General features: G+C 44.6%; 1 protein-coding gene across 2 annotated transcripts in view; it reads left to right on the top strand.

Moving 5' to 3' along the window:
• The window catches only part of LOC129327012 (neurogenic locus notch homolog protein 2-like), an 83,852-nt gene that overhangs the window by 55,747 nt on the left and 4,233 nt on the right, over positions 1-23,872 (top strand). Inside the window, exons 27-34 of one of the 2 annotated variants that reach the window (XM_054975391.1) lie at positions 299-447; positions 5,849-6,065; positions 6,492-6,576; positions 6,806-6,968; positions 7,199-7,503; positions 7,812-7,959; positions 8,899-8,996; positions 9,229-11,815. In XM_054975391.1, the coding sequence (XP_054831366.1) occupies positions 299-447; positions 5,849-6,065; positions 6,492-6,576; positions 6,806-6,968; positions 7,199-7,503; positions 7,812-7,959; positions 8,899-8,996; positions 9,229-10,473 (2,410 nt within the window). In that variant the 3' untranslated portion in view covers positions 10,474-11,815. Of the gene's footprint in view, positions 1-298; positions 448-5,848; positions 6,066-6,491; positions 6,577-6,805; positions 6,969-7,198; positions 7,504-7,811; positions 7,960-8,898; positions 8,997-9,228; positions 11,816-23,872 lie in introns of those variants that run through there. The other variant, XM_054975392.1, reaches the window with a different exon arrangement.

Consider the following 23,872-nt stretch of genomic DNA (forward strand, 5'->3'; position numbering starts at 1 on the left):
GTTAAAGGAAGCCTCAACAAGCTTTTTGCAATGGGAAATCATGACACACACATTCAGTGGAGCTTTAAAAGTGATTGATAAATCTGAGATAAGTAATCTTTTCTGTGATATGCTATTTAAAATTTCCCCTTAAGAACCTTTTACTTAAAAAGTCTTAATAAACATCAATGCGAAAAGCTAGACCTCAGTGAAATAGGGGCTGAATTGGGAATGTTGATTTTGTTGAGGTGGCTAAAAGCTCAAAGAAGTGTGAAGCTCAAAGAGGAAGTTCATATAACATTTACTGCCCCCCCCCCAGGTCTGTGGTTACTTTGGAGATCGATAACCGCCTCTGCTACCGGGCTTCAGACAAGTGCTTCCCTGATGCAGTCAGTGCTGCTGACTACCTTGCTGCCCTCTCAGCTGTCGAGCGCCTGGAGTTCCCATATCCCCTCAAGTCTGTGAAAGGTGAAATTACTTTCTGGTGGGTGGGTGGGACAGTTGGAGAAAGCAGTATCTTTACAAGGGGATCTCTTGAATGGGTTATGCCTTGAATGGGTTATGCCCTCTACTCTTTCCACAGATAGCATATTGCAAATTTAATTGCATATCCTGTCTGCTCCGTGACATGAACTTTCTTCCAGAGCTTGCTGTTACTTAGACCTCCTGTCTCTTTCTCTTCTCCTGTCTTGTCTGCCTCTAGGATGGTGAAACACTACAAGCGCTCTTCCCAGTGGCTTTTGTGAAGCACTAACTGCTGTGCAGGTCACAGCTAGATGGTACCACCCTCTCACTCTCCAATGCCATGGGTTGGTGTTGTAAGCAGAGATCCTTTTTCCTCTGGGGGCTCTTTCTCTGTTCCTCAGTGGCAATAGGTACTGAGTCTACTCCCCCCACCACCAAGGCTCTGTGTCAGGTCCATTGCCCACAGTCCCTCCATACTGTTACTCAGCTTTAGATATATGTTGCAATAGCCTCGTGCACCTGTTCCCTTGTTGCCTTCCAGATTCCAGTACGACAGAGCGCTTATCTCGGATGGCTCGCCGCAGCAGCCTTGGGACAGCTCCTTCCGTCCCGCTACTGATTAGGTTCTGCTGGATGGGCTACGAGGGTGGGGAACATGTAGAGGGGTAGATATAATGTATCATGTACTCAATGCGTCATTCTTAACAAGGAGCCTGTGTACAGCCAGACGCTTTTAGTTTGCTTCTGTGTATCCTATGGACATATGTATGGCGAAGCCAAGATACCTAAATAAAACCCAAGAGCCTGGATTTCTTGCTGCAAGGGTTTAGAGTCAGCTTCAACGTATCCTGTCTTCCATAGACTGACACTCTGGCAATGTCAGGGCCTGAATGTGTCACTCCTAGGCACAAACAAGGCTTTGGTGGACTTGAGAGCATGTGGCAAAGCAGAAATAAGATCTTCATTAGCTGCAGTGAATAGTCACTGTTGGACCCCATGGGGCAGTCAGTGAATCTTTCCAGAGAGAGGTCCAGCTGCAATCCCATCTCCCTTTTCTCCTCCCAGTCTGTTCCATTATTTTTGATAGGGCTTCTCTTGACCCTAATTTATTCATCCGGATAAAGCGAGCAGTTGTTAAGGATGGAAAAGAGGATTTTAACAGAAAAAAGGCACTAAGAGAAGCAACAAAAGATAAGGCAGCGAGAAAAGTTGTCTTCATCCTTCTCTCCTCTCAGGTCTTAATGAGCATAGGAGGGGTTCTGGGAGGTCCCATTAGTCTTGACCCCATTCCTTTATAGAGTCTGACGAACATTCTCTGTATCCCTAGCCAGATATGTGGGTGCTTAATTTTTCCACGGAAATTTTTCCATAGAAAATTTCCATGTCTAAAGATTCATTGTTTTATGCTGTTGCAAAGTTATAGTTAACTTTTTTCAGGCAGTTATCCCTAGGAAATGTGTGAAACTGTGTGTGCACGTTTTATTGATTTGTAAAATGGAGGGGGATAAACCCACAGATACATAAAATGATCCTAATAAAAATCCATTTATGAATTCACCTGATTGGCTGTGCAGGTCAAATCAAAACCAAAGTTAAAATTCTTGTTTTATCTACAGTTAGGGATGCCAAGTGCAAGCTTTGGGTGGACATTCTTCTGTGGATGGCCCCACACCCTCCCTTGCCTTTTGGGTTGAAGAGAGAAAGAACAGGGGGTAGCCATGATGTCACACTATGTGCCATTATCACATCTGGGTGAAAACCAGGGTTTTGGCCAATGCACTGATGTCATATCTGGATTTTCACCTCGTCGTGACACCGGCATGTAGTGTGACATTGTGTCCACCCCACCCTCGTCCCCAAAGCTCCCAAGTGGTGCCAGGCAACAGCTTGGCATCCCTATCTACCAGTGAAAGCAAACCAAATTTTAATTTGGTTAATTTTTGTTTCACTTTCCGCATGGACATAGCAGTGTTCCTTTCTTGAGCTGTGGAAGTTGGACGGGTATGCATAAGACACTTGTGAATGGAACTGGAAGGCTTTCAGCTCAATTGAGACAACAAAAAGGAGTAACAGATTAACAAATGACTCTGCTGCTAAGCTTGTTTCTGTTTCTCAAACTCTCTTGCTTCTGGAGAATCAGTCACAAGCACAATTAGCGAAAAAACCCAGAATTTGATAAGTTTCCTGTGCCCGTAGGCTTGCTGATAAAACCACTGTTTGGTGAAAGAGAATGTGGTTCAAAAAGGTCTGGATCAGATTTATATCTGATATGAAACTAATGGAAGTGTTGAAGTGCCCCAGTGGCTTCTGTGGAAGAGTTACATTTTGTTGAAATAGATGAGAAGACAACCATGTCCATGGCATATCATGCACAATTCTTGGGTTGTGCTGAAATTTGTGTGTCAGTAGTTTTACTGCTTTCATCAATATAACTTAATGTGTCCGCATCTGTGGATACTTAAATCAGGTGACTAGAGCCATGAACCGACAGGACAGGTCTTTCTACAAACCTGAGAAAAGCTGCAGATTTGCAGAAGAATCTGAAATAAAATGATGCATTGGGGGTTAAAACACCCCACAATGTACCTGTATCTATAAGACATGAAGTTTGCCAAGCACAACAGTATCACCAACCATCAATCCTTGGTTCCTGTTAGTCAACAGAAGGGCTTTTCCAGGACTGTTTTGACCTCCCAGTCTACTCCTGGTCTTGAGGATTCATTGCAGCCAGCAACTTGAACCAAGCAATTTGCGCAACTCACCCAAGTGCAGCAGTGGCTACCAGACAACTTGATGCCACGCAACTGCCGCCTCTACAACTTCTGCAATTTGGCTGGGCCTGGCAGAGGCTACACCTTAACTCACCTGAGGGACTTGCTGCTTTTGCACCATGGCCAGACTTGTCCCAGAGAGAAACTGCCAGGGGGAGGGAAGAAGGGAAAGCTTAAGAGTCAGTGTGTTATAATGGTTAATGTGTCAAACTAGAATGTAGGAGACTCCGCTTCAGATCCCCATTTTGCCATGGAAGGTCACTGGGTGACCTTGGGCCAGTCACTCTCTCTCAACCTAATCTACCTCACAAGGTTGTTGTGAGGATAAAGTAGAGGAGAAGAGAATTATGTAGGTTGCTTTGGGTTCCCAGTGGGGAGAAAGGCAGTGTATAAATGAAATAAATAATAAATAAAACTGAAGACTGGGGCAGGAGATAAAATAAAGGTTGGCTGGTAAGTAGCAAGGAGAGAAAGACTCAAGGAAAAGGGAGAGGATATAGGGGTACCAGGAGGAGAGAAAAATAACATAGTAGAAGGAAGAGAATACTGGAGAAAATGAAATGACCCCAACAAATCCTTGTGAGTTCCCTGCTTATTTTCTTAACTGTAAATAATGTAAGGAAAGAACATGCTATGGTGCCTTAATTTTTTTACAAGCATTATTCCAGTAAAATATTTTCCACATAAAGCTTTAAATATGTTTGAATAGGGTGTTTAAAGCACACTTTTTCGCACAGCTAACCCTAACCATACTTGATTAATTTTTTTCCTAATCAGATATTTCTGTTCAAGTTTAGGGGCATCAAATCAGTATAGGGAAAACTTTTAAATTCTGTTTGTTAAACATAAATCAGAATAAACATGCTAGATCAGATTTATTTTATTTACTTCCTGAAATTGAAGGAGGCTTACAATTTTTTTAAAAAAAAAATTATGTAGCAAAGACCCTCAGTAAACAATGGAGTAGAATTAAGATTACAAAATCGGAAAACAATGCAAACAACAACAAAAAGCTAACAAAAAACTAGGGCACGTTGAAAAGTTTTCCTGTTCAGATTTTCCCAGAAAACCCACATCACTGCCCCCAGCCACTGCACACAGCAGGGGCTCCAGAAGACACTTCACTCATCTTGTTTTTATTGTGCCAGCCCCCCCCCCTCCCTAAGGTTCCATGAATCGCCATATTGTGGAGACTTGTTCCAGTAGCTTTGCCCCTAGTGGACATCAGGGGGATTTAGTCTCTGAATCTTGCTCAGAGTCCATAGGTAGGAGTTGAAGTTAAACAGCCTTTAATTAAAAAAAAAAAAAGGAATACTGTCCCTCAAGGTGGCATTCCTAATGGCTATCAATAGGGTGGGGCCAACCATGTTCCATGTAGCCTTTCTCCTGCCTAAGGAGTCTTCTTCCAAATTAAGTGGTTCTTACTCCAATTGAAGAACCACTTAATTTGGAGTTAAGCTTCTTATATTGAAGGAAGGTTTCAAACTTGTACCAAAAGGAAAGGTAGGGTTATAAATATTTTAATGAACTTTGTTCAGTGGAGTGGTAGGATTGGGGTAGGATCCACCTCACTATACCTAAGAGGACATCAAAGCTGGATGCTCTCTCAGCAAGGAAAGAGCTTTGTGTCTTCTTAAAGGACTCAATCTAGGAACCGATCCAACTTCCATCCCAAAAAGTAAAGTCTTGGTTCCACAGAAACCAAGATATATTCCCACACTTCAAAAGCAGAAGTTGTTCAAATTCCAGTCAACAGGCCTTCAAAATTAACTTAGGGTGTACAGTTCCTTTCAGAAGAACACTCATTTTGTCTCCTACAGTCCTACTGGCATGATGAGAATTTTTCTCAAAACTTACCATTTTGTCTCCTTTAAGAATTATCTCACATTCTGGTATGGAAGCCGCTGCTTCAGCTACCCTTTTCATAAATGCACCTCTGGGGGAGATATGTAGACAGCTACCTGGGCATCTACTTCAGCTTTCATGAGGCATTACATGTCAGATTTTTGTGTTTCTAGTAAACCTGCCTTTGGCAGATATGTACTCCAACCAGTTTCACCCCGTAGTCCTTTGATGGCTCCTACCTGGGAAGAAACAGTTTTTCAACATCCCGTTCAAGGATACCTTCTGCTAATGGAGAACAAAACATTGATCTCATTGTGAGTGTTTCTTCTCATTAGTGGATTGGGAGGTAACCTTTCCCTCCTGCTTTTCAACTGTCAGACTATCAGGTGTTCAGATGAGGGGTTATTTACAGACTTCTTTACATGCCTTTCACTTAACACTTCTTGCTTTCTATAACGGTGTTGGCTTCTTCCAGTGTCATGTCTACTATCGCACTGAGGGTTTTTTTTCTTCAGTGTATATACCTTAACAACTTAACAAGCCATGAACTGGGGGTCTGCCTCCAGCTGAATGTGGAAATCTTTGCAATTAAGTTGGCATTAACCCTGTATATAGAGTAGGTAGGAGACATAGCCCATTCAAAGATACCTTCCAATCCGCAGGTGAGAAGAAACCCTCACGGTGAGTCTAGTGTTGGATCCTTCTGCCCTGAGTTGAAAATGGGATACCCAGTGGAAGTTATAGCAAGCGGTTGACATTCTTTTAATTTGGTGAAATTATTGCTGCAGGTGAAAGGCTGCCAGTCGAGGATGATTCTGTCAAGCTAGTGCCATTGTTGGTGGTAGCAGCTCTCATCCTCCTGGTGATCCTTGTGCTGGGTGTGTTGGTGGCACGGCGCAAAAGAGAGCACAGCACCCTTTGGTTTCCTGAGGGTTTCGGCCTGAAGAAAGAGAGTAGCAACAAGAACCGGCGTGAACCTGTGGGCCAGGATGCCTTGGGCATGAAGTAAGGAGCTCTTATATACTGAGGTGCTGCCCAAAATCTCTCCATGGTCACTCGGGTGGTTTGCATGGGCTTTGGGGAGGGGCTGTGGTAGAATATCTGCTTTGCCTGCAGAAGGTCCCAGTTCCAGACCCTGGCAGCTCAAGTTAAAATGAGGTAGTAGGTGATGGGAAAGAGCTCTGCCTGAGGCTCTGGAGTGCTGTTGCCAGAGTAGGCAGTACTGACCTTGGTGGACCGGTGGTGTGGCTTGGTATAAGATGGCATCCAGTGTTCAAAGAACAGATAGCCACAGCTTTCTTTTATTGTAGTGGTGCGAGAACTGTTCCCCTCCAATCCATGGGTGGAATCTTGGAAGGAGGTGTAGACCAAAATTCCCCAGTGTATGTCCTGAACTGCTCGGGTTCATTCGGTATCCTCTTTCCCCTTCAGGAATATTGGCAAAGAGGAGAACCTAATAGGGGATAACTCAGAAGACTGGCTAGAAGCAGAATGCCCTGAGGTCAAGCGACTGAAGGTATTGCCTATTTTGGACTGAAAATATGAATCACAAAGGGATTCCAGTTCATCTTTGGAGCTGGCCCGCTTCTCTTTTCCTGTTCTCGTCCATGCACTAGCATTTTTACTGTTCCTTTCAGCGTGCTGCCTTGGACCAGGCTTATTTGAGGACGGCACAAGTAGTTTGATGCAGCAGGTGAATAGAAGCCTTTCCATGGCAAATGGATACCTGTGTTCTTTCCTGCCAGGTGGAAGAACCAGCCATGGATTGTGAAGACCCAGTGGACTGCCGTCAGTGGACACAGCACCACTTAGTAGCAGCAGACATCCGCATGCCACCTTCTATGGCCCTAACACCGCCCCAGGGCGAGTTCGATACAGATTGCATGGATGTCAATGTTCGCGGGCCAGGTAATTGGGAACAGCAGGTGTAGCATGAGACCACAAGGTACAGTTTGCACTGCAATTGGTGTGAAGCGCTGAGGAATGTAGTCTTTGTAGAGGATATATAATAGGCTTGACTTCCTTGCTTGTGCAAGAAGTCCAGCATGAATTGCTCCAGACTAGATATATAATATTGTAGGAAGAAGAGTGTGGGTCTCCTTTTCCCCACATCCCCTTATTGAGATCTCCTTTTTCAGATGGTTTCACCCCTCTTATGTTGGCCTCCTTTTGTGGTGGCGGCATGGAGAGTGACCTGGCTGAAGAAGAAGAAGCAGATGACTCCTCTGCCAATATAATCTCCGACCTAATTTGCCAGGGGGCTAACCTGAGTGCTCAGACTGATCGCACAGGCGAGACTGCACTACATTTGGCTGCCAGATATGCACGGGCAGATGCTGCCAAGCGTTTGCTTGATGCTGGTGCCGATACCAATGCGCAGGACAACACTGGGCGTACACCGCTGCATGCCGCTGTGACTGCTGATGCCCAGGGAGTTTTCCAGGTGAGCCATCCTTGCACTATATCCTTTCCACACTCTGGATCAGAGGGGGCTTAAGTCTGGGATTTATCTCTCTCTCATTACTTTGCCTGTCTTGCTAACACCTTGGAGTTGTTTTCTGTGTCACCCATCGGTTTTTTTTTCTGTGGGCCCCACAGAAAATGAGAGGCTGTACTTCTTACTGCGAGAGCAGCTGAGGAGATCTGAATTGTAGTGGGGCTAATAGCACTCAGCATGTGTGTGCATGGTTGCATCCCCTTGAGGGGATATTTTAGCACCTCTCCTATCTAATGCCTCACTGTTGTTGCCAGATCTTGATTCGGAATCGATCTACAGACTTGGATGCCCGGATGGGGGATGGTTCAACTGCACTGATCCTGGCAGCCAGACTGGCTGTAGAAGGCATGGTGGAGGAGTTGATTGCCTGCCACGCTGATGTCAACGCTGTGGATGAGTTGGGTATGTAAAATGGCTTATTCCAGAGCCTGGATAGCAATCAGACACAGCCCTTTGCTTGGCTGTTCTATATTAACATCTTCTACTATAAGCTTTCAGGAGACCTCCTCTGAACTACATTTGCTACAACAGGCTTCTGTCCCAGTGATGCCATACTTTCATGCACCCAAACTTATTTCCTAGCAATTAGAGCTCGACCAGAATCTCCACTCATGCAAGGCACTTCTTCTGTTAGCAGAACACGGCTCCTACTCCCCCTTCCTGCTGTAGCCCATTTATGTCCTTGAAATGCTGCTCCTGGGGGTCAGGGGACTCTCAGGAACAGCATGATAGGCAGATTGGAGGCCTGCAGCCAGAAGAGAGAATTAGTGGGAAATTCAGGTAGCAGAAAACAATCTAGATCCAATCGTAGCTCCCTAGTCCACAGCAGGAATTTACTTGACCATTATCTGCTTCTTGCTTTGGTGTATTTGGGCGATAGTGAGGGTCCTGCTTGGCCACAGCCACTGTGGTTGACAGGCCCTATGTACATCCCCACAGGAGGCAGGAGGGCAACATGGAATTTTTTTTTTGTTACATAATGACTTGGTATTTCATGTTCAGTTAATTGGATAGGCTTCTAGGCTAGGAGGCTCATACTAGGAAGCCGTAATGTGCAGGATCCTTTGGGCCTGGTCCTCTTGCTGCTGCTGGGAACTTGGTAACTGCTTGAGGTTTGCTTGGATATGTCTCTCAATGGTAGGACAGTTGATTTGTTGGGAAGGTGATTCTAGTCTGGAGAAGATCTGATGTTGATGGGAGGCATGGAAGGAGACTATTTGGCATGAAAAAAGGGAGGGAGGTAGTAATTTAAGAGTGAGGAGTGTTAGGAGAGTTGAAGGCTTCTGGTGGGGTTTGAGAATCATCAGCAAGGAACTAGTTACCATGTTCTTTCTATCTCAGGTAAATCAGCCCTGCACTGGGCGGCAGCAGTCAACAATGTAGAGGCCACAATTGCACTGTTGAAGAATGGGGCCAACAAGGATATGCAGGACAGCAAAGTAAGTTCTTGATTGCACTCATTCCCTTCCCACCTTCGAGTGCCCCCAGTAGCTAGGAGAGCCCTGCTTGTTCCTGCCCTTAGGACGGGTTCTTTCTATGGTTGTGAATGTGTTCCCGCTAGCCCTAATGGTAAGGTTTTGGGGAAGAAGGGCAAGCTGTACAAGCTCCGTCACTTCCCCTGCTCTAGAACACTTGTGGTATGTGCCCATCAATCTGTCGTCTTTGCAATAGGAGGAAACACCACTGTTCCTGGCGGCTCGTGAAGGCAGCTATGAGGCAGCCAAAATTCTGCTGGATCACTTTGCCAACCGTGAGATCACTGACCACATGGATCGGCTGCCACGTGACGTAGCTCAGGAGCGCCTGCACCATGACATTGTCCGGCTGTTGGATGACTACAACACTGTGCGCAGCCCACAGGGGGCACTACCTACTGGTCACACCCTCTCCCCTCTCATGTGCCCTCCTAATAGCTTTTTACCCAGTCTCAAGCCCACTCCCCAGGGCAAGAAGAGCCGACGGCCTAGCGCCAAGAATGCAGCAGCAGGCAGCAGTGCCAGCCTGGCACGAGAGAGCAAAGAGGCCAAGGCACGTGGCAAGAAGCTCAACCTCGAGTGCCAAGGTACTCTCCTGGAGAGCTCTGTCACCTTGTCCCCTGTTGACTCACTGGACTCCCCATATGTGCCCAATCCTGCCTCGCCCGGGGTCTTCCACACGGCCAGTGCCTCATTGTCAGTGCCCTCCACTCCCATGGTCCATGGCATGATGGAGGCACCCTTTGCTGTCAGTTTGGCACGCCTCAGTGATCTAGGAGATGGCACTCTTCTCTCCATGAACCGCCTCTCGGTGCCACCTGGCCGCATGGGGCTCAGCCTGGGGATGGTAAGCCCTGTGGCAATGCCGTTTGACTGGCATGCCCGTGTGCCCACTTCCCAGTGCCAGCCAATCATTGGAGTAGTGCATCCTGCTGCCTCTCATCCCAACTTGCACCAGCCAGGCCAGGCTTTCCCACCAGGCCTTATTTTGCCTAGCCATATGGCCATGGGGCACAGCTCCCAGGGATTGCCCAACCCGCCTCCTGCACCAACCAAGGAGCCAACCCAACCCATGCCCCCACCATCAACCACCATGCGTACCAACCAACCTGTCTCACCCCAGGAGGGCCAGGGCCAGGGGGCACCACGTGCAGGGCCCCCACAGTACTTAAAAGCAGCAGGGGTGGAGGATTACCCAACCCCACCTTCTCAACATAGTTACACACAGGGGCAAGATGCAACACCCAAGCACTTCCTCCACCCGCCTAGCGAGCACCCCTACCTGACTCCCTCTCCAGAGTCGCCAGAGCAGTGGAGCAGCCCCTCTCCTCACTCCTTATCTGATTGGTCAGAATCTACACCCAGCCCTTCTGTGCTGGGGCCCAGCCACACCCAGCTTCCTGCGGCTGAGACATCCACTAAGATGCAAGTGTTTGCATGAGAAGCTGGATGGTGGAGCAGATCCCAGGGCCTGTGTCCCTCTGTGGCCCCCATTGGGGCCTGTGCCTGCCTCAGGGGATCTGTTGTTCCCCAAATTGTGTTTTTATAAGAAAAAACTTAAGTGTAAAAAGATTTTTTTAAAAAAACGTGCCTGCTCTGGGAGGGGGAAGGCATGGCCTCCCCATTCCCTCACTGCCACAGAGTCCAGGCCGGCTCTCTGCCCCGACCCCTAGTGCCCTGGCAACTAGGTTTCTGGGGAGTTTTTTAAAAAAATAAATAAATAAAAGTAAATCAGTTTTGTATAAACTTTGCATTTACTCCAAACGCTTTATTTTTTACAATGTATTCAATGTCATGCCTTGTGCCACTCCTCTCTCGGTGGGTCTTGAGCAGTGAGGACCAGAGAGAGAACTGCATCCCTTGCTCCTCCCTCTGCATGGGGCTGCCTCTTGGGTCGAGCACCTGCTTCCCCATCACCATGTTGGGGTGGGATTCTGCTCATTGTATTTGTGTACTGGGTACGCAGCATTAGCCCAGACTGGCACTGCCATGCAGAGGGCTGAGCCCTAAACGTGCCCCTCGCCCCCCCCTCCACACTTGGCACTTCATCACATTCCAGGTTAATTTATTCATCTTAAATTCTTCAGCATTCCCCTTCCTCCAAGTCCCCTTGAACTCCTACATTTGGGGAGTTGCTTCAGCTAATGCTAGCCATGGTCATGGGGATTTTCCAGTCTCCAGGGTATTCTGAGCCACTTTGTGTGCGTGTGTGTGTGTGTGTGTGTGTGTGTTTTCATGCCTGGCCCCTACCTATATTCTCTCTGTTCTGAATCTACATTCAGCTTAGGTTAGCTGTGTTTCCTGTATGGCAAGTTCCTTGCCCTGTGGTACTATGGGTTCTTGGGGGCAGCCACCGACACCAAGTGTCTTGTTTTGGCATGAAAGGTACTGAGAGAATGCAAAATATTTCTCCTGTTGTTCTGCCCAAGACTTCTGGCCCAGCAGTCAACTACCTACTTTCCTCACTCCCTGCCTCTCCCCCCATCCCCTGTACATTCCAGCTATTCCTGGCTGTAAATACTGCAGTTGGGAGCAGCGGCTAGGCGCAGGACCTTGGTCCCGTGTGGAGTGCTGCTCCCTCCTCCCTTCCCATGCTGTGTAGCATAGTAGGGGAGTGGCCCTATGTCAGTCACCCCTCGGCCATAGAAGGACCATTTCTAGCTCATTTTAAAACTTTTTTTAAAAAAAAAATCCAGTGTATACCAAGTAGCTTTAAAGCAGCTGGGTGCTTTGTGTACAGAGCGGCTTGAGCCGCGGCATAATAAACATAGCTAATAAGGAAACGGCCTCTGCTTCCTCCATGTGTCATTTGTTTTATTTTATCGATTTATTCAAACATTGGGGCTGGGACTGTTATATGAAAAATGTAAACAAATATTCCACTATATGCAAGTGGAATTCAGAAAAGAACCAAGTGCGGATTGCTGAGATGGATGGACAGGCCTGTGCAATCTGTGTTGGTGGTCTTTAGATCCTTTCCTTCAGATGGTCTTTTTCACATCTTTGACTCATCATGAGAACGAAAGCACACATGCACAGTTCATGTGCAGTGCTGGCCAGGCCTTCCTAGCTTTGCTGCTGTTCCACATGAGCCCAGAACACACCAGCCACAGTTCCAGATATATCCTCTGCACCTGAACTTTGGAGTGGAAAGTTGACAGTAGTGGACGAGCTTTGTTTTCGGGGATTTTGTCCTTCATTTCTCCAGACTTTTATTGAGGGGCCTCTGATACGCTTCTAAGGAACTCCAGGGCTTTAAAGATTTTATAAGCCAGATGCAATATTGAAAAAGTTACATTACTATTACCCCTACAAAAGACTGAAGTTGTGCTGACGGTGCCAATCTTATGTAGAGTTACTGAGGCCTAAGTCCATTAGCTTAACTAGTGTAACTGCATAAGATTGCACTGCTTTCACACTGGGGACCTTCACCAGTTAATCTTTTTCCACATTCAGTGCAAACAGAATGGCACAATATTAGTTCTGTATTTCCGATAAAAATCCAGCATCTGTTCCTATGAGGAAGATGGGACTATATGCATTCTTAGAAGTAACTCTCTCAGTGAAACTTCCATTCTATCTGCAATTTTCCTTTTACTGCTTTGATTACAGCCTCATTAAGTACTTTGCCTGCCTGCACCACCCTGAATCAGTTCTTGTTTTGGAGGGAGGGGCTTTAAGAACGGGCTTTTCACTTTTATCAGTCAATTCAATTGCAAGTGTTTTCATTATAATTCCATACTTTTTTTAAAAATAATGTTTTTCCCCCAGCAAGGTGAAAAGCAGAGATTCAGTGTGATGTAGTGGTTAGAGTGTCAGACTAGGATCTGGAAAACCCAGGTTCAAATCCCTGCTGTGCCAGGGAAGCTACTCTCAGCCTAACTTACCTCACAGGGTTGTTGTGAGGATAAAATAGAGGAGAGGAGGCTGATGCAAGGTGCTTTAGGTCCCCATCAGGGAGAAGCACTGTCGCTCAAACAGGACCGATAATTAATAATGAATGCCATGCTTGGAGAGAATTAATTAAGCTGGAAGCAGGAGGAAAATTTTAATGTGTTCATTAACTCTGAGAAACCTGAGTAGTGTTTTGTCCTCATTGGATAATCCAAACCTACAATTGTGTATGTAAAAAAAACTGCCACAAATCATTTATGAAACCAGGAAGACTATAAAGAAAACGCTGGAATACAGCAGATCGCCAGCAGTGCTGTCTACATTCTCTGTTGAGTGAACAAATGATGACAATTCCAGAATAAATGGCTTGTGTGGAAGTAACCTTATGAATCCCTCACAAACTTCTGTTTCTTTATCAGGATCCTTGAACCAATGAAAGATACCAGAAATCTAAACTTCATTTTCAAATGAACAGAGGCTTGTATCCAATGAAATACCAGACAGAAAGTGTATGGATTCTTTCCACATTCCTCCCCTTCCCCCCATCCTCATAGCACGCTACCTGACTCCCGTGGATGCCCTGCTGGGTCCTGTAACTTCAGAATAATCTTCCTGGGGTCAAAAGGGACTGCTGGGGGTGGGGGTGGGGGTGGGAGGGGGAGAAATGCAGAGAAAATATTGTTCCATGGGTGGTTCATTTAATATAAACCAGTAGATTTTTGTTGCTGTTGGAGAAACTATCCTAATACGGTCAAAATTGGAGCGTGTGTGCACTTGCCGTTTGCCAAGTTTAAACCTGAGTTAAGTGAATATATGGTAGTCTTGTGGGGTCCTACCAAATGAAGACGTAGGAACTGGAATAGCCCTGATACCACATTGGAAAATAATGTATTTTAACAACAGCAAAATCTCTTGTCGAGTAAAGACCTGCCTTAAACAAGAGGTCTAGCGTTGCAGAGGTTTGAATTGGTCAAATCCTTAGGCCTTTTCGTGCCTGTCTCCTGACTTGTGCCCCTTCCTCCTTGCTGACCTTGCCTTCCATCTGGCTACTGGTTTCCCCTCCCTCATTTTTTGCATTAGTTTTAGCCCTACTGACCATTTGCCATCAAGATGCCAGTCTGATTTTTTCAAATGCAGAGAACTGCAAAATTTTCCCATGACAAGCCTTTGTTGTTGTTGTTAGTTTAGTGAAGTGATTAATAAGCAAATACCATTCAGACATGGAGCCCCGTGGCGCAGAGTGGTAAGCTGCAGTACTGCAGCCCAAGTTCTGCTCATGACCTGAGTTCGATCCTGGCGGAAGCCAGGTTCACGTAGGCAGCTCAAGACTGACTCAGCCTTCCATCCTTCCAAGGTCAGTAAAATGAGTACCCAGTTTCTTGAGGGTAAAGTGTAGATGACTGAGGAAGGCAATGGCAAACCACCCCGTAAAAAGTCTGCCAAGAAAGTGACATGATATGACGTCCCCCCATAGGTCAGTAATAACTCTGTGCTTGCACAGGGGACTACCTTTACGTACCTACCATTCAAACATCAATTACCCAGCATGACAGCTAATTAACCTGGACGAATGTGGCTGAGTGTGTTTGCGCCTGCGCGTGTGCACACCCATGCTTAAGATACTAGAAAAAAGGAGAAACGATAATAAAATTAATATAGTGCTTTATAATGTTCAAAGTACTTCATGTTATCACTATAATTCTCACAACTGCTGTTTGCATAGAAGGCAACAAGGAAATAAGGTCATTGAGTCTCACTCTGGAGACTTTGTGTGGCATTTGAAATTGCGAGGCAGCAAGAGAGTAAACACAAGGGACACCTTCCAATCTGTTGTTCCAGTGGTCTGCTTGCTGATACTGGGGCTTAGCTCAGTCCCTTGAGGCTTTAAAGGAGGGACCATCAGAACAGCTTCATCTTAAGAATTCTACTATTCTACTGTTTTCTTTCAGATACTTAAGTCATAGCAGGATCCGGAAATTCTCCTGTATATGATTTGCATGTGCATATATTAAAAACATGGCAGCTTTCAACTCTCACAGCTTGCTGCAGAATGAGGAGCCGTTTTGTATCCTCGTTGCTGATTATACCATCCAGTGGTTGATTTGAATGTGGAATGTGTTTGGATGGGTGAGGGACATCTCTAGGTAACCTCTGAGGAATAAAGTAGCTACTTTGTATAGAGCAACAGCTATTCATGAGCTACAGGCTGCTAGTCTTTGCAGCCTGATTGGGTAGCACAGGGTCTCCACGATGTCAAACCCTGCTTTGTAAGTACAATGCACTCTAGCTGGCATTATACAGTTGTCTCTAGCTCCCAACTTTTTATTAGTAATGTTGAAAAGGTTTTGCAATATACAACTTGCATCAAGGATGCCCCCCCCCCATGACTCTAGATGTGGGAGGTAGCATGACCACTATTTGAATACAGACTCTTTTTGTTGTTGCAATTTATGCCATTTAAGCATTTCCAACTCAGGAGTAGTGGAGGAGGGGGTTCCGGAGGTCCTGGATAGGATGCCAAGGCCAAGATCTGCAGTCCTCACCTGGGGACATTGCAAGCCAATCCTCTGGACAGTTCTGAAGAATGAACTATGCCACCTGACCCTGAAGATTGGCAGTGGATGCAAGGATGGGTCCATTTCCTATTAATGGCCCACACCTGTTGTTTCAAGGAAAAAAGGTACCTTGGAAAGAAGTGGGATAATATACCCAAATAAGATGGTAAGAGATTTTCTAAACCTATATTTAGGCTGCTCCTCCTTGACATCATGGCTACTAGTGGCCTTTTGTAAAACCTTTTGTAGACAATCTCCACCCAAAGAACACAGTTCTTTTATTGTCTGCATCAGTTATGAATGCAAGAATATAGTGGGTTGTTCCTCTGTGGTATACGGCACCATCTGGGAAAGGCTATACTAAGAAATGTCCATGAAGTTACTTTAATATACCTTGTCCATTTTAAAAATGCTCTTTGTGGTTAAAGAATAATCATGCTTCAAGAAAAGTGCAAAATTCTGCTTTTCCTTTAGGCCTGCTATTAATCTACTTCCGTCAACCATTCCCTGGTCTTTTTAGTTCCTCCTTTGTTAATTTCCCCCCTGCTGCTGACAGCACTGTTTACCACTGTGTGGCAGCAGAGATAATAAAATTTCCACCACCAATTGTTCTAAACTACTGACTCTTCTATTACTTTCTTAAGTAATACAATACATAAATACAATACAATACAAAATATTGTATTGTACCATTTATTGTGGTATACAGTTTTGTGGGACAGAATTTACTTTTGGAGATGCATGAAGGGGCTGTCATAAGGACCAAAACAGACATTGCACAGGTCAGATAACCATCAGTCTGCAAAAATGGAACGGCACACATGGCCACGATTTGCAGCAAGGCTGCACAAGCAGATAAGAAGGGATTTATCCCTTCAACCTCTGCTCAGTTTCACAAATCTAAACGGCTCCCTACACCATTTTCAGTGGTTTCAAAGGGGGTGATGATGTGCCTTTTTAAAGCTAATCTCTTTAAAATGGCAATCACAAAACAGAAAACTTTGGTTTCTATTAGTGAAATCAAGCTAGAAATGAAGGGTTAGATCCCCCTCTTCCCTTCCTGTGTGGCCCATGTCCAGACTGTAGATGCATGGGCACACAATTTGCCTTTTAAGATTGACAGAGTTCTGTGATCTGTTTCATGTCTGTTTTTGAACCAGCCATGTAGGTAAATAAATCCTGATTTCAGAGAGTTAGGGGCCTTAATGCTGAACAACAGGAGAAATACAGAGTATATAAACCTACCTCTTAGGTGAGTGCATTTGTGTATGATCAAGTTGGCTCTGGCCTTCACAAGATTATGTCACAATAAACTGGTTAGTCTTTGGACTACTACAATATTTAGATTGTAAAAACACGAGAAGACAAGATTCTCTGGAAAAGTCAATAATGCTAGGAAAAGTAGAAGGCCGTAGGAAAAGAGGAAGACGCAAAATGAGATGGCTTGACTCAATAAAAGAAACAACCTCCTCCAGTTGGCAAGATCTGAGCAAGTGTGTTAATGATAGGACGTTTTGGAGATCTTTCATTCATAGGGTTGCCATAGGTTGGGGGCGACTTGACAGCACATAACACACACACAAACATGGCTACTCCTGTGAATGTAATCACTCTCAGAAAGCAAGCTACAGCAAAGAAATGGAACAGGGAAACGTACCAAATGTAAAATAGCCTCCCTGACAGAAAGGTTGTGCAGGAGCTAGGGAAAATATTAAAAATCTCTCTGGAAATAAGCTGGGGGGAAATTCCAGCCTGGTTGCAAGTTTTTTTGTTTTTTGCTTAGAGAAGGGGTTCAACAACTGTGTCCTTTTAGGACATTGTCACCTGCACTTTAGTAACCAATTTTCCTGTAAACAGAAAAGTATATTTTAAAAAAATATATCTAGAAATCTGCTCATTTTTGCCATTGGGATACCTTCTTAGCCCAGCCAATCTAACATACTGAGGTAAAAATGTATCTCTGCAAAGGAAAACTGATCCAAGGAAGAACTGAAGTAAAGTGTTATAGTTGTCAATAGGATGGCACAAATAATGAGATTTCTCAGGAGACTATTTACCTCCTCATAGGCATATCTACTAGTGTAGAAAAGTAACTCCCACATATCAACCATTTTAATAATTAATAATGATGTTTTCCTTTACAATTTAAGGCTTCTTCCTCACTGCCCCCGCTGCCCCCTTCCACAAAATATTGTGGTACTCTCATGCTCCTTCCAGCTTTCCTGAAATCTTCCCTAAAACCTGCTCTACTATGATAATTTAGGAAAGATTGCAGCAAACCCAAGATGGCTGCTGTATGGATGAAAACGTCTTGATCTTTCCGGGTCCCAATAATATTGGTGCTATTTCCCCTGCCCTAGTCCCCTGTGGTATCCATTTCCTCCCTATGTCACTAGAGGGTTTTCAGGGTTTTTATAACAATTTATCAGTTACTGATTTTAGTGTTACATTCTGTATCTCAACCTCTGAATTCTCAGCTTTCATTAAAAAAAGACTCCTTTTCAGTGTGGAGAAATCTTTGGAATGAAATGGTTAGAGACATAGTTTTTAAAAAGCTGGGAATTCAGAAGACCTCAGAGATAGATCGTTATAGGGCTATATCAATTACTGATTTAAAAACAAACAACTATGGTGGTGTAGGGGGGAATGGACACCACAGAGGACTAGAGCGGGGGGGGGGGGATACAAGAAAACCTGCAATGCGGAAGGTCCATTGCTGCCTGACTGAGAGCAGAACCACAAGTGACAAAAGGCACAGATTGGACACTTGTCAGCTTCCCTCAAGTTTTGATGGGAAATGTAGGCAGCTTGGCGGAATGTTGGACAAGTGACAGTTGAAAAGTCCATTGGACAGCAGTCAGAGAGCCAAGCTGCAAGACTAGGATGCCTACATTTCCCATCAAAACTTGAGGGAAGCTGACAAGTGTCCAACCTGTGCCTTTTGTCACTTGTGGTTCTGCTCTGAATTGACAGGAACAGCACAATGAGAAAACCACAGAGTTTTGTCTTCATCATAGGAAGGTACCTATGTTAGTTTTCTAATATAGTGTTTCAAGTTTGGTTATTGTGAAACACTCATTTTGCTGCCATGAACACAGATTAATTTGGTGACATTTGGAACTGGCCTTGGGAAAGTGACTGTATCTCATATGCTATATCTCATAAGCTGGACACTATCCACAGTGAAAAAAGATTTGTGATTACAGGGTGAGAGTAACCCAAATCACACAATAAGGCTCCTGCTTCAGGTAGGAGACATCCTGCCCCCGGCTTGTCATTTCTACCACTACTCTGCTGGGCAGCAGGAGGAAAATGTGGGTGGGGTAGGGAGCCCAATCCTCAGTGTCCTGGAAGTGCTGTTATTGTGTTGCCAGCAATGCTGTAGCATTCTGTCAAAATTCAAAATGGTTAAAGCACAGAGTTTAGTCAATGCTAGAGTGTCAGTACATCATCAGCAATATAGGTTACTCTCATACCAGCTGCCAGTCTTGTGCTGGAAACTCTATTGCACACACACTGTTCCCCTATGAGTAACCATTGTTGGGTTCAGCAGTTCAAAGTGTTTTCCCCCACTGGCTCTCTTGTGTAAACTGGTCTTCGCAGTTCTTTACAGGGAGAGTGATTATCCATGGTCGAAATCCCCAACCAGGCAGTATAAATCCTCCAGAACTTAGGTTACAGAACCTTTTTGTGGCCTGTTGGGTTTGGTCCTGCTGCTCCATAAACTGCAACAAGCAAACTTCTCTCTGTTTACTTGGTTTGTAACAGCAGTGCTTCAAGTCCCTGTATCAAGACTTTTATCAGCCTGCCTCTGTTTTCTGAGGAGCAATGGAACTGCCTAATTCTAGGCCCAGAACCCTTTGAGGCTCGGTACGTAAGAAAACTAAGGCCACACAGCATTTTTTGAGACTGAACCCTAGAAGACTCCCTGCTTCTAGGTTTTCTGAAAGTTTGTTTCTGGTAGATTTTTTTAAGTATTAGTTTTTGATCTATTTTTTAAATTTTACGTTGTTACTCAACTTGATTTCAGACTAGATTGGAGAAATGATGAGTTTAGAAATGTTTTAATTGAGTTGCTGCAGATCCTTTTATGCTGTTTGGAATCCATTTATATCTTTTGCCAGTCTAAACAACTTTTCATCATCTACTTAGTCCTAGAAATTTATAGAAAGATGTGATTTAATAAATATTGCGTACACAGTTGATAAAGCTACAAAAATATCACAGTAAAACTATAAAACAAACGATCATATATCTAATGCCAAACTGGGCCACAGTGTGTGGATCAAAAAATCCACAAATGGAGCCAGGGTCAGATGGGAAATTTCTCTACGAACTTGAAGGATGCCCCAAGCTTGCAGAAAAATGTGAAATCTTAAAAAAAAAGTTGAGGGATTGAAACTTCCCAAAATAATAGAAAAAAATGCCCATAGCTTTGAGGAAAGAACACCTGCTGAAACTATGTTCTGAGATCTCGGCCATTTTGGGAGTTGCTAGGCAACACATTTGTATATTAACAATATTTTTAATTTAGTTCCTTTTTGCTTTTTAATTATTTTATTTAAATTTCATTTGTATTTGCTTTTTTGGTTTTTCTTTGTATGTTTCATTTTGTTAATGTACAGTAATATGTATCTGTTGTGTGACTGAATAATAAAATTAAGAAGATACATGTTTTAAATAAATAAATCCAACCAGATAACATTTTGGGGTGAGAGACATATAAAGGAGGTGCATAAAGGAGCTTGCTTTCAGCCATGAACTTAGTACTGGGACTTTCTTCTAAAAATAAAACCACAGCATTAGCAGGACACAACATTAGCAAGATACAAATTAACAAGCACTGAGTACACAAATGTACTTTTTGACCTGTTCTACTGTAAAAAAATATACAAGCTGCTTAATGGCTTCTTGAGTGGTAAGCGCTGTCATTTGCAAGGATGCAAAGAGGCCTTTGGGTGGAGGTCCTTCATTCACTCCTTTCTCTCTAACTCATAGAAGTCTGTATAACTGGACTGCAGAACCTTCCCAGAGGATCGCTTTTGTCTCCACAGGGATATGGTGACCTTCAAATTCCTCTCAGATTAGGTTTAGAGGGCTGGTTGTTCACACATGATAAATGTGTGCAAGCATTTAATACCCCGACCACACACACAAAAAGAGGGTGGAAAGATAATTGAAATCTGGCAACTCATACATGTAAAAACTCTTTAAGTTCATCTACCAGGGTGGCTACCTGTCCGCACAACTTGTACAAGTCAGCCAGTTTCAGCAAGAGCTGGTGATCACAACTTACAAAGCTTTAAACTAGCATAATAAAGTTTAATGATGTATGTACAAAGGAGGGGTGGGAGAGAAGAAATGAGGATATGCGTGTATAAAATGCTTTATTAACATCAGAGTCAGTGTCCTGAAAGGAGAATTTTTTCATCCAACTTGCAGATTGCAATACAGCCAACCAAGGAGAGAGCTCTGGCACTATGCTGTCTGTTTTTGCAGTACTCGGAAAAAATAGGTTGAAGAGAGGGTTTTTTTTTGTTTTGTCAAGATCTGAGTATTGGGCTTTGAGGTTTTACAGTCCTGTTTGTCCCGTAAGGAACAATCCAGGTTACAGCCTTCTGGGAGACCTTTTCCATCTCTGCTCATAGAGCTTTAATTGGACATGTCTGGGCCATTTAATCCTCTTACCTTTTAGACGGGGGTGTGTATATCACATGGCTGGTACAGAGCCTTTGGGGAATGCGAACCCCATGCCAGGGGATTAACTTTCTCTGCCCCCTGCAGTCTGATTAAATTAGATTGCATGCCTACGAGAGTTTCATGAAACACAGGACAGGATCATGCAAAACTGGATTTAGGATAGGACATGGGAGGGGGAGATGCTACATTATCTGTGACATCTTTGTAGACATATAATGCCAATGTAACAGTATGATACTCCAAACAGCAATGCTGTTGCCATAATCCAGGGAACGAGTGTTTCTTGATGCTTGTATTTCAGGTCATCTGAGGATGCCGGACTGCACTAGGCAGCTGACGGGCCATGACTCTGTTGGAGCATCTTGTCGGACAACAGTGGCACACCTGACAAGCCTGTCTGTTGGGAGGTGGAGTAGGCAGTAGCCCCTAGGAGACAGACTTTGGGAAACAAGCCAAGGGTGTGCCAACATGTGTTTCGGGGTGGGAGAGATGCTGGCTGCCAGGGCCTGCTGAGGCCTGTATGGCCCTGGTGCCTTCACAGTGGATGTGCCTGTGTGCATACTGGGGTGGGGTTAGGCCGCGCATGTTGGCAAATGTGTCATAGCGTAAAAAGAATCCTGATCTCAGTAGTCTTGCCAGATATCCTTATTTTAAGGGAACATTCCATCAAAACCTCTACTGAGCTTACTAAACACAAACTCAAGAGTTGCACAGAAGCACAGAGCTGCCCACCAACCTCATCCAGCTCAGGAAATAGGTCAAATGTGCGCCTAGATGCTTCTCTGCACCTCTTCTGGGAAGGAAGGGTTAGAATCAGCACTCATCAAGATGCAGTAGTGGTGGTCAGTGGAATCTATGTTTGGACCATTGGCACATCTGTTGGGGGTTGGGGGTTGGTGGGAGCAATATTTTTCAGCCGGGTCAGTCAATTTTGGCTCTGTTTCCAATTGTTTTAAGCTGTCACTCTCACTCTGACAATTCCCAAGTTCTAATAAGCAAAGAATCTGCACAAATGAGTGGCCTCATTAGATGAGCAATTAACACTGCAGTAGGGAACTTGTGCAAGAGTGCAGTTCCTCCTTCAAGACTAGGCAACTGTCAGAGTATACAACTGGGAACCAGAAGGAGCTGGCAAAGGAAGGGGAGGGGGCAAACAGTTTGTCCCCCTTTCTCTCCTGCCACAAGTAGAAGGAAGGCTGGGCTAAGGAAAGCTTCCTTTGAGCCCAATCCCCCCCTCCCACCATGGTGTTTCAGTGGAAAGTGGTTAAGAAGGGGAAAGGCAACCTGGTTTTGTCTTTGAAGCAACTACAGCAGGGAGGGATTTGGGTTGGAGGTTCAGGCAAAGCCAGTGCCATGACCTAAGAGTCCCCATTGCATCCTACTGATCTTCAACCCCCTGTTATTTTCTACAAGTGTAAGAGTGCCTTCTGTCAGAAGCCCTCTTCTACCTTGCCTCCCTCCCCCTATTTAAGCACTCAGAGTGTTTGCATAAAGCATATGAACATTGCACTTTACATCTGGATAAATGCAAGCAACTCTTGCAATTGCAGGCTTGTAAGGACAAGCGGAAGTTCCCATGAAGATGCTTAGGGATGCCCCTTAACAGGCTTATGTGATAGCTTTGTTTTCCAAGAGAGAGGCTATGTAGTAACCGGGTATAAATGGCTATCTACTGTGTTAGTTTTTGCAACTTGCTGTAGGTTACTAACTAGTCATGCAGTGAACTGGCAAGATGAGCTTTACAACCACCCTATACTTATGATTAGATGTGGAAATGTGGCAGACTGGATTCTGCAGGTGAGTGGCTCCTTCCCCTGTATAGTTGTAGTTATCATCATACAGTGAATCCACAAAATAATAACAACAGGTCATTTGTATATCACTCTTCTGGAAAGATTAGTGCCCACCCAGAGCGATGAACAAAGTCAGTGTTATTATCCCTTGTCACAGATGTTCCTGATTTCAATACTATTTGTAAGCTGCTCCAGTGTCCCATCAGTTCATCCTTTATGTGTTCATCATTTTCAGAATTTGCCTGCAACTTAACGGGATATCTGCTTCGTGTTTGTCAAATGAGCAATGAAAGAACTCTTTGCTCAGCCAAATCCAGACTTTGCTGTCACAACAGGAATATTATAGGGCAAGGAAGCCCAAATACCTTCAAGAGCCTGGTACCAATAGCAGGAAAGGCTCTGCATTCAGCCCCTGCTTCCTTACAGTACACTGGGTTTACTCTCCCATGGCTATGGCTCTTTCCCTTTGAAAGGACCAGTCAGGCTTCACACTAGTCCAGCAATGGAATGCAGAGTTATTAGAAAACTGATATTTTGAATTACTTGTGTTTTATTAAAAAAAAGTCATCCACAGCACCATAAACTGTCACAAAAATGATACTTGGAGAGTCCCTCAATTTCCCCAGAGACCTTGCTTACACAAAAACCCACAAGTGTCTGTAAAGGGGAGGTTCACAAAGTGTGGGGTAAGATACCCTGGAGTGTTGCCCGAGACTCATCGTCAAGGGTTACAAATCTGGGACCCTGTTGCCGAAAGCCACGCAGCAGCCACGTAGAAGCTTTTTCTCTTTTGGAAAATCCAGAGCAGAGACTTCCAAGTAAAAGCTGGAGGAACGAACAGCTCAGCTTTAGAACAGCCAGGTAAACCACATTGTTCACCTTCCTGGATGGAGCATGC

The sequence above is a fragment of the Eublepharis macularius genome, chromosome 4, assembly GCF_028583425.1.
Source record: "Eublepharis macularius isolate TG4126 chromosome 4, MPM_Emac_v1.0, whole genome shotgun sequence".
In the NCBI taxonomy this organism is placed as follows: domain Eukaryota; kingdom Metazoa; phylum Chordata; class Lepidosauria; order Squamata; family Eublepharidae; genus Eublepharis; species Eublepharis macularius.